This window comes from Tasmannia lanceolata, unplaced genomic scaffold, assembly GCF_043159265.1.
Source record: "Tasmannia lanceolata isolate RefF3 unplaced genomic scaffold, GAP_Taslan_0.1 ptg000011l, whole genome shotgun sequence".
NCBI lineage: Eukaryota > Viridiplantae > Streptophyta > Magnoliopsida > Canellales > Winteraceae > Tasmannia > Tasmannia lanceolata.
Window position 1 is genome coordinate 23,903,342 of NW_027518688.1, and position 10,641 is coordinate 23,913,982.

At 37.7% G+C, this 10,641-nt stretch overlaps 1 protein-coding gene across 4 annotated transcripts; it reads left to right on the forward strand.

The window, feature by feature from the left end:
- The first annotated feature begins 1,134 nt into the window (after positions 1-1,134).
- Positions 1,135-3,528, forward strand: LOC143886290 (small ribosomal subunit protein uS10y-like). 4 transcript variants are annotated; one of them, XM_077390223.1, is made up of 4 exons: positions 1,135-1,291; positions 1,517-1,636; positions 1,760-1,873; positions 3,200-3,528. In XM_077390223.1, the coding sequence occupies exons 2-4, from the start codon at positions 1,525-1,527 to the stop codon at positions 3,340-3,342; spliced, it is 369 nt and encodes a 122-aa protein (XP_077246338.1). In that variant the 5' UTR covers positions 1,135-1,291; positions 1,517-1,524; the 3' UTR covers positions 3,343-3,528. The 4 variants fall into 4 exon arrangements, with proteins under 4 accessions (XP_077246338.1, XP_077246339.1, XP_077246341.1 ...); XM_077390224.1 differs by having other exon boundaries at positions 1,158-1,291; positions 1,472-1,636; XM_077390226.1 differs by having other exon boundaries at positions 1,166-1,291; positions 1,475-1,636.
- Positions 3,529-10,641: the final 7,113 nt, after the last annotated feature.

A 10,641-nucleotide genomic window follows, 5' to 3' on the forward strand; every position in this document is an offset into this window, starting at 1 on the left:
GAAAATAGACAAGCATGGAAGATGGGGAGGTGATTAGAAGAAGAGTGGTAAGTAGTGTTTGGTTGCGCGGGAAGATTAGTGGAAGTGTGCATTGTCATTATCAAAATAGAGGGTATAAGAGAGAGAAAGGGAAGAGAGAGAAAGAGAGTAAAGAGAATAAGACAAGAATATTCTCCTAATCTCCCACCAAAATTCTACTAAAATGGTGAAAGATGGGGAGAAGATTAGAGAGGGAACATTGCTACCACGTAGGAAAAAAAAAGCTAATAATGATATCTGGAACATGTTTGGTGGTCAAAGGGAGTTTGGGCAACCAAACATGCTTTTGGGGAGATCGGGAGGATCTACGGAAGATGATCTCTCCAAAATGAGCAACCAAACAAAGTCAAACTACAAGGGGTAAAAATGGCAATCTATTTAGAAAAAGACAATCAAAAGATGGTGAAATGCTGGGAAAAGGAGTGGAAATGTCATTTCCCAATTTTTATATGGATTTTTCGCTACTAAGAAGGCATGGAAAACACTTCCAAGACGGGATTTCGTTTGGTAAATAAAGAGGAAAGTGTTATCGACCGACGATTTGATCAGTTCCACAGCTTCTTCTTTTTTCTACATTTGCTGTGATAGGAGCTCACTTCCTTGTCTTTTTGGGCCATGTGTCACAACATAGGATTTCGTCATTATCTTTCAAACGAAATTCCGTTTTGAAAGCATCCCTCCAATTCTAATTAATAAAGGGCATCCCTCCGATTCTAATTAATAAAGGGAAATGTTATCAACACTACTGTATTTTGATGATTGCACTCTTCACTTTATTAAAAGTACGGTATGGCCTGCACCATAGGATGATCTAAACCGTCCATTAGATGGGCCACAGCCTAAATAGGTTGTGCCCCAAAAATTATTTACATAGGTTGATCCTAACCCTCCGATCTAGAGAGGGTTAGGATCAACCTTCTAACATTCAGATCAAGGTTAGGATCAACCTAAGGAAATGATTTTTTGAGCACAAACTATTTAGGCTGTGGGCCATCTAATGGACGGTTTGGATCATCCTATGGTGCGGGCCACACCCTACTTTTAATAAAGTGAGGAGTACCATCATCAAAATACATTAGGGCTGATAACATCTCCCTTAATAAAATACCATTACATTTCCTCCCTAAACTACCCTTAATTGAAAAACCCTAAACCTAACTGTGTTTCTGCTTTCCACTTCTAAGTTCTAACTCTTCGTTATCTCTGATATCCTGACGAGCAGCTCGCCTTGTTCGGGAAACAGAAAAATCAGGTAAATTCTTCCCTAACAAATCTCTTCATTTACTGTAATCTCCAATTCATCACGGAAATTATATACCTGTTCATCTCTCTCCTTGCTTTTATTTCCTCTGCTAGTGTTAGGGTTAGGGTTTAGAAAGAAAAATCACACGATTTACTTTAACTTAGGGTTATTAAACGGACATGTGATTAGAAGACCTTAAAGTCTGAGATTTGATTCAAAACACTCTGCATAAAGGTGAAATCATGGCGTATTCTGCAATGAAACCTACTAAGCCTGGTTTGGAAGAAAGCCAAGAGCAAACTCATCGCATTCGAATTACCCTCTCCTCTAAGAACGTTAAGAACTTGGAGAAAGGTGCGTTTTTTTATATTGTAAATGGTATAATGTTACTTTTTACTTCTCTTTTTTTTTTCAATTGATTGTAGCTTCTTCTTCCTGATTTTTTCTGTTTTTGTAATTTATCTTTATGAACTATAGTATGTGCGGATCTTGTGCGTGGGGCGAAGGATAAGCATCTACCGGTTAAGGGACCGGTGAGGATGCCTACCAAAGTGCTTCATATTACTACTAGGAAGTCCCCTTGCGGCGAAGGTAAAACTTTCATTTTCTCCTTATTTGGTTTTCCTTATTTTGTATGAATTGCCCATGAGATTATTCAGTTGTTTTCCGACTGATGTGTTTGTGTTAGGGGTAGGATATTATGAGATATGTTGTATTTGCATTCAAGTAAATTGAAAATCAATTTCTAAAGTAGTTGTTGTTGATTTTTTTAAAGAGTGAGGTATACATTTAAGTTTGATCAGTTCAATGTCTTGAAAATTGAAGATTGGAGGGAAATTGGATACGAAATGAGATTTTTTTTCTTATGCTGAAATATCATAGGAGTCTTCAGTTCCTTAGCAAGATAGAAACATGTTTTCAGTAGTATATTGGTAGTAGTAATGATACTGAATTTACAGGCGATCCAGCAAGATTGTTATCATGTTGCTTGAGTAAGTTGTCAGAGTGTAGTTCCTGATTAATGTGGTTTTATGTGCGGTGAGATTGTCCAACCCAGTTTGCTTGTTATGTAAACAAATTGTCTTATTAGCACCTTGTATCTTCTTTGCACAATCCAATATATAGAAACTGTTGGGTTTTTCTAAGCTGCCTATTCTGTTGTTTTCTCTTTGTACTTTAGTATTCTGGCCCATCATTTTTATGATAGAGCTCTGCTACATGGAAAATAAATAACGTTATTTTTTGTCTGTCATTATTTGGGGCATGGCATGATTGCCCAGTGAGCTAGTCTCTTAACTTTGAGTCCGTGAAGGTATATCTATTAAGCCTATTCTATGAAATGAGGCAACCTTGTCAAAAAATGCCAAATCTTGCTGATATTAAGACGGAGCCCATGATTGGAAACAGAAGTAGCCTAAACAGTGGATGGGTTTTGGTTCATTTTCTAAAACTTCTTGTAATAGTCCTCAGAAAACCAAGTAGATTTAATATTTGCTCCACCGCTTGTGTTTTCTTAAGCAATACAGATCCTCCTCGGGTTCGCACCTTTTAATCCCTTTTGCATTTTCAGTTATAGGAACTGACTTTAATTTAAGTAGTGTTCTTCTAAAGATGGAGGTGCTCATATCCAATAGTTCTCATTTGTGAGTCAATGGATGCATATGGTCCATTTGCTTTATCTGACACTTTTATTTATATAATAATTACTTAGGCTTGCCATTTTATAAGGTGGGATTGATGCTGTAACCTCAGGGCCTTAATGATCTCAACCGAAATAAAACATATTTTTTTGAAACATATATGCCATAGTATGCCTGATTGATTTCTTGGGGATTGCAGAAATGTTATGTTAGGTTGAATTCAGTGAAATGTCTAAGTTTATTGTTGTGATGACATGTTTTTTTGTCTTAAATTTAGGAACAAATACTTGGGATCGATTTGAGCTTCGTGTACACAAACGAGTGATTGATCTCGTTAGCTCGTCAGACGTGGTGAAACAGATTACCTCCATAACCATTGAACCTGGTGTGGAGGTTGAAGTTACTATTGCAGATCCATGATTTTGCTACCTTTTTGTTTCCAGTAAGTTGTCACGCTGAGGTTGTTTTGTTTATGTTTGTTTGTGATGAACTCCAATAGGCATGTTATCAGTGTTATAAGCAATAGTAGAGGGATCTTTTTTTTCCCTTTTGAATGTTGGACTAGTACGATTGAAGAATGATTTTGTGGATCATGCTTTTATGGTAGTTCTCTTTGGTACATTTTCACCGAAACGGACACTAAACAACTGAAATGTTTATTTTTCTATCCCCGCCGAAATGCATATCAAAACAAAAATGCGTATCGCAACGGCTATAATAACTGCTAGGATCAATCAATTAGTGCTGTTTGTGTGGTAACAACATTCTAGCCCAGATTTGGTAGAAGTTGAAATAAAAAAGAAGAAATGAAAAGATTGGAGGTAAGGAAGTTTGGAGAATCAAAGAAGAAGAAGATGAGGAAGAGAACTTACCAAGGATAGAATATGGTTAGGGAATCACACCTATAAGTCTATAACTAACCCAAGGCATCATGCCAAGGGGTCCATAGGGCATCACATCGAAGGAAGTCAAGGCCTCACACCAAGCTATGTAGACATCACATCCAAGGAAATTTGTAAGGCAGGCCCCCGCTTGTCCTGCATAAGAATTCTTTCCCAAATTGGAAATAAGCTCCACACAAATCTTGAGTTGCCAACTTAAACCCCTAAAAAGACTCTATTAAAACAATTAAAGAAAAACTATCCTAGTGGCTTAGCTTAGCTTTGGCTTCTCTCTTTTCATGGATGGTCCCCGATTAGCTTCTTTGAACTGATTCTGTTTTCTTCTCTCTCCCATCTGTGCGTTGGGGCATGGTAGGTGATGATCCAGTTATTTGAGTTCTACTGTCATTCCATTTTTCAAAGTGAATCGTCTATACTTTCTGTTGTTTTCTTTCCTGATTTATGAGAATGTTGTTAGTGGTAAATGAGTTTTGATTTGATGGAGAGAAACCTCTTTGATCAGATTAAACCAACTATTTTTCCTTATATTTATGAATTTTGTCTGTTCTATTAGATGCCAAGTTCTTATGTAGTTCCAGGCTTCTTATGAACACTGCCTTTGCATGTGTTGTTCATAACTATGACCTTTCTGATTTGCTTTGTTGGAAAGCTGCAACTACATAAGCTTGTACTATGCGGAGTTCCTATGGAGAAGGTAGCTCAATTGCGGTTGGGTTTAAGAGAATTTTCTGAAGAGAACAAAGTCCATATCACCCATCTAGTGTCTGCTATCTTCAATGAGGACATGGTCGAGGGTCTTGGGGAGGTGGCCCGTGTGAAGGCTCTGTGTCTGAGTCGCTGATGTTTGAGGGTGAACCACAGGCTTCCTTAAGAATGCAAAAAGTAGTGTTGCCCCCAAGAATTGGCAAAAAGGAGTGTTGCCGAACTTATACATATAACCTTCTGTTGTATCTTTTTCTAATGCGAGGGAACCATGTGAACTTACATCTCACACACACACATGCACACTTAGTCTGCACATGCACACTTAGTCTGCACACGCACACGCGGACGCGCGCGCACACATACACACACCTCTCTCTCTCTCTCTCTCACACACACACACACACACACACAGAGACCCCCCCTACCACCACGACCACCCACATGCACACACCCGATACAGACTCACACGACACACTCATACACTCCCCTCCCTCACACACACACACACACACACACACACACACACACACACACATTGATGAACACACTCACACATACACTCATAGATACACTTACACGCAAGCATGTGCAGACATACACACACACACACAGACATACCTATACACACATATTATGCACAATCATTGTCTAGCCGGGTTAGAACAGTTATGCACACATATTACCAGGGGCGGAGCCAGGAATTTACACTTGGGGGGGCCAGGCTAATTTACACTTGCCTGCATTGGGCACTGGGGGGGCCATAGCCACTAAACTACCTAAGCATGCATGGATGTACATGCACCTTTAATGGGATTTTTCAAGTCATTGGGGGGGGGGGGGGGGGGCATGGCCCCCCTCATGCTATATGTGCCTCCGCCCCTGCATATTACACATAATCAATCTTTGTATTTCTGGGTTATAGCAGTTATACACAAATAATTTCGCATAATCAATCTTTGTCTACCTGGGTTAGGTCACTGCTCTTGAGCATACTTGTTATGGACAACTAGTTCACTTACATATCTCGTTGAGGCAAACTGGGATGAAGTTGGTGTTTTTCCTGTGCTTTGAACATTTTTCAATTAAGTCTTCATAAAACTTCAAAACATTGTAAAAGAATAAAAGCACTTGGTTTTAATGAGTTCATATTTACGTAGTAATCAGTCTACAATGGGTTGCATAGTGGGATGTAGGTTATAATTTAATGATTTATTTTTCATGTACAGTCATCATTGTAAAGGTTTCAGCTCTGTAGGAACCTGTGGGAGTATGGGGACTTAAATCACATTTAACGTCAGATTGAATTCATTTGTCTTGCTACTATTCCTTAGGCCCTGTTTGTTTTGGATTTTGATTGATTTTTTAGTCCAAAATTGATTATTGGATTCAAAATTCCTTAGGCCCTCTTGAGTTCCAGATCCAAATTCTTTTATCCGAGCCAGAGCATTTGACGTAGCATCTTTCCAATGTAGCCATCAGCCTACCCACTGATTCCAATTCCCTGTTAGAAGAAAAATCCCTTCTGAATTTAGGAGTCCGCACCACCCTATTATCTCCTACGACTGAAACAGTCCTTCACCAACACAAATCGCTCCGATAACAATGTAGGACATAATATTTAACATAAATCGCTCAGATAAGAATGTTGGACATATTACCTATTGAAAAGAAAAAAACAATGTTGGAGAAAAAGGATATGATGGCGAGCAGAGCCTCAGTACCAAAAGAGCAAAGTGAGAAGTACGAGTTTACAGATGCAGCTGATTCAATTGTCGGTTCATAGAGGAGAGTTTGTAAAATGCCCAGAGCTTTGTTTTTTCCAAACAACCAAACCATACTAAGAAAACAAAAATATGTTCTATTTCTTTGATTTTTCTTATTTTGGTGCAACCGAACGGCCCTAGTAGTAGTTGTTTAGACGTGTGGAAAAAAAATTCTTTGAAAAATCAATTTTCCACATTTCGTAAACTTATTTTCCATAGATTTTTTTTTTTTCAAAATTAAAAATTTTCCTTGCTTTCAAGGAAAAGTGCAAACCTATTAGACCCTTGGTTTTTTTTGTTTTTTTTATGAAACTTTCCTCTATGATTTTTCCCTAGATCTAAATAACCTGTAAGATTTCCCTTCCCACCATGACTTACTTCTTCACCATTTTGACAATTTGACTACTAGCAAAGTTATGGAGCCATTCCACTGATCATTGTATCCCAAAAGCCGGTTGATTCTCATATTTGGACTCTCATGTTTGGATTTTCATTTGTGTCACAAATAAAGGAGAGTGATAAATCGACCCCCATATATCTTAAATCGACCCCCTATTTGTCTCTCTCTTCTCTTTCTCTCTCTAACCCAGAGGAGAGAGAAAGACACACAGGGGGTCGATTTATCACTGCCCAAAAAGAGACATTCCTTCATTTCTTACGATCAAAATATAATATTTTGAATAAAAAATAGAAGAATGATAGATACAAGGGCCCTCTTTATGCAAGGGCTAAAGAAGGCCCTTCAATAGATCCACATCATTAAGTGCGACTGAATTCAGTTTCTCAACCAACTTTAAAAATGACGTCGATCTATTCAAGGAGAAGAGGGCCCTTCTCCGGACCTTGCATGAAGAGGGACCTTGCATCTATCATTCCTTTAAAAAATATCACTTAAATAAATTTATTTTTTCGTGGTTGGAACCCAAAATTTGTTCCCTCTAACAATATATTGTATTGTTATTATCTGAAATACTTAAACATTAAGGAATGCGTAGGGTGGCACTTCATTATATGGTATAGTGAATCCCATCTTTGATTGATCTGAACCGTCCATCTAACCAGCCATCCTTTGGATCTCCTACGGCTAAGAAATCACGCTGATCATTTAATCCTAACATCGAATAATATGTAATTTTAGATGTTGAATGTGAACCATTGGATACATATATCTGCACCATGGTTTTAAATTTCGGTGGAGACCGACACCGAAATCGAGGAAAACGAAACGGTCATTTATTTCGACCCAAATTTTGGAATTTCAGTCGAAATTTCGGTTTTCCTAAATTTGACCCAAAAAATCTTTTTTTTTTTAATATTAATTTAATATTTCACCGAAATTTAATATTGAATAAAATATTAGTTTCGGGTTTTGTACCAGATTTCGAAATTTCAAGGTCCGAAACTGGTACCGAAACCGAAATTTTAAACCTTGATCTGCACTACCATATTTTCGTAACAGCACTATGCACAATGTTTTATTCTTTTTTGATTAAATGTTGACTGCATTGTAAGTATCGTACTGTGAAAAAACACAAATTAAAAAGTGTAAAATAAAAGTGCGTAGTGCCATTATCACGATAATGTGACTTTATTTCAAGAAAATACAAGCAAAGGACTAGAAATGCTGTTAAATTTTAGGAAAAGACAGAAAAAATTAAGGAGTGAAAAAATGAAAATGCTCAAGAAGCAGTGGAAATATCATTTGGGGTTTTTTTAATTTATTATTTTTATTTTATGTATGAGTACTCTTCCCTTGCCTTCATTCTCTTCTTGTCTTATGCCTCCGGCACAATTTAATATATAGTCTTATTTTTTAAATATTTTTTTAGCAATGAACAATGTTAAGCTATCTTTGAGCAACCCTCGATAGCTCAGGCAAAACGGAATGCTAAGAACATAACAAGATAGTAGCATGTTATGGGCCCTAATTAACACCTCATAATTTGGTTTTAAGTACTTTGAGAAGTTCTCTTGTTCTATTTAGTTTAGTTCTCTATATGGGAGAGTTTGAGCTCAATCAAACTTGTTCTAATACCAATTTGGAACATCTATTCAGTAGTTATGGTGGGTGGTGGCAATGAACGTAGCTTGAAGGAAACCCCAACATGGGCTGTAGCAGTTGTGTGTGCGGTCTTCGTGATCATCTCCATACTCATTGAACAAGGAATTCATTCTTTGGGGAAGGTATTACATACATATGATATGTTGTGTGTGCGTGTGTGTTCATGCGCCCGATTTCTTTAAAGTTACTCATTTTTATCATCTCTACATTTCAGTGGTTCCAAAAAAAGCAAAAGAAAGCCATGTTCGAGGCCTTGGGGAGGCAAGCATGTCTCTCTCTCTCAACTTTTCATGGATTGAGAAACATCCTTCACAGCATGTTTGGCAATCATGAAAGCATTATCCTCCAGTTTTTACCTTAGAAAGCAATTTTCCAAGGTTTAGTAATGAAGGTTTAGTAATGGGAAAAGGGAATCTAGGAGTTTGGATAGGGAGCTTACCTATGCAAACTCCTAAAAAATACGGTACGGCTAACACCATAGGATGATCCAAACCGTCTATTTGGATCGCCACAGTGTAAGTAGATGGTTCCCCAAGAATCATTACGTTGTGGCCCATCAAATGGGCTGTTCGGATCATCCTATGGTGTGGGCGGTGCCTTATTTTTCGAAAAATACGGATTTTACATGGCCACACGTCATATAAAATCTCAAAAACGAGTAGTCATAAAAAATAGATAGATCAGAGGGTTAGATCATCCTATGGAAATGGTTTTTGGGTCAGAACCTAATTACATTGTAGCGATCCAAAAACTGTTTGGATCATTCTATTTTTGGGGAGTGTTGGCATAGGTAAGTTCCGTATGCAACAATCTCTTACATTCCCTTTTCCCTTAGTAATGCTGCTTTTAGGTAAAAAGAATAGTTCCGCTAAAAAATTTTAAGCAAAAAATTGAGGAAAATATTACTCCAAATAGTTTTTTAACTTAAGAAAGGGGTTAGAAAACCTTTGAAAATAGAAATAGTATTGCAACCATGCTTCATAGTTAACCTCTCTCTCTCTCTCATTTTTTTTAGGTAGAAGTTTTAATTTTTCTTGGTAAAAATGGATTTGTGGTTGCTGGTCGCAATTTTAGGCAAGCTTTTAAGAGGGAAATGATAAATGCGCCTCTTTTCTTTGGACACCAGGTGCACTTTATCTATGACCGCAAAGAGGCAGCTGTACATCACATGGGAAGGATTAAAGGGACCTGATTGCCATCGTACACTGCACCTCCTGAGTGTCCCAAGTAATGAGAAGGGGCACATTTATCATTTTCCTTTTGAAAAAGAGAAATGATATTTCCAACCCATTTTGCTTGTCTTTTCCTCAAAATGAATGCATTTCCAACCGTTTCGGTTTTAACTTTCCAGGACAATGCAAACATCAGTGGATGAAAATGAATGAGAGTGGAAAGATAATTTCTAAAACTTAAGGCAGCAGGTGAAAGATTCAAAAACAAGGGGACATCAGACTTTTGATAAAATGACAAAATTGGAAGCACATTTTTGTGATAACATATGAACAGTTTTCTCTTTGTCTATTTGTGCTTGTTTTTAGCATACGGTCTCCGGCACTATTTTTTCCAAAGAAGAATAAGGGCAGGCAAAAGTACTGGTAAGGACCACTTTCAGTTATCCAAGCCATCCATTTCTTGGTCTTTATCATAGATAGGCACCACAATCCATAATCTGTCTCTAGTAACCTATCCTAACTATTCATTTTGTATGGTTCAAAATGCACAATTCAAAAGTTTAAAAAGATCAAGGGTTAGGATTGCCCGCCTTCAATATTTTTGGTCTATAGATAACTCATCCATTATAGAACCAAGAAGATAACCCCAATGGTACTTACCCTTTGAATGTGTCCAGTTAAGTGATATCAGCATGATCCAGACAATTTGGTAAGTAAGACTGGCGATGCAATAACCTAAAAATCGAGCTCATCAGACAATCCTAACCATCAGATTAAAGGACTTAATGTGATAACCATCTAAATATCTGATCAGTGAGCCCAATTAGTGTCTTAGAAATGAACTACAGTCAATTTTAATTTTTGAAAATCATAAAATTTTGTTTTCCCTCTATGTGTAGAGCTGATGGTATTAGGCTTCATCTCTCTACTTATAACCATTGGGACGCAACCGATCTCCAAAATATGTATCCCTACCGCAGCGGGAAACACCATGCTACCATGCCGGAAAATGGATGCCGTGACGAATAGAAGAAGATTGTTGTGGTACAATGATGAAGAGACGTAGCGAAGAGTTCTTGCCGCAGGTGCTGGCCGGGTCGACTATTGTTCCTCAC

Coding starts and splice junctions, on each gene's coding strand:
- LOC143886290 (XM_077390223.1), top strand. CDS start 1,525: ATGGCGTATTCTGCAATGAAACCTACTAAGCCTGGTTTGGAAGAAAGC. Junction 1,637..1,759: donor CGTTAAGAACTTGGAGAAAG/GTGCGTTTTTTT, acceptor TATGAACTATAG/TATGTGCGGATCTTGTGCGT. Junction 1,874..3,199: donor GAAGTCCCCTTGCGGCGAAG/GTAAAACTTTCA, acceptor TCTTAAATTTAG/GAACAAATACTTGGGATCGA.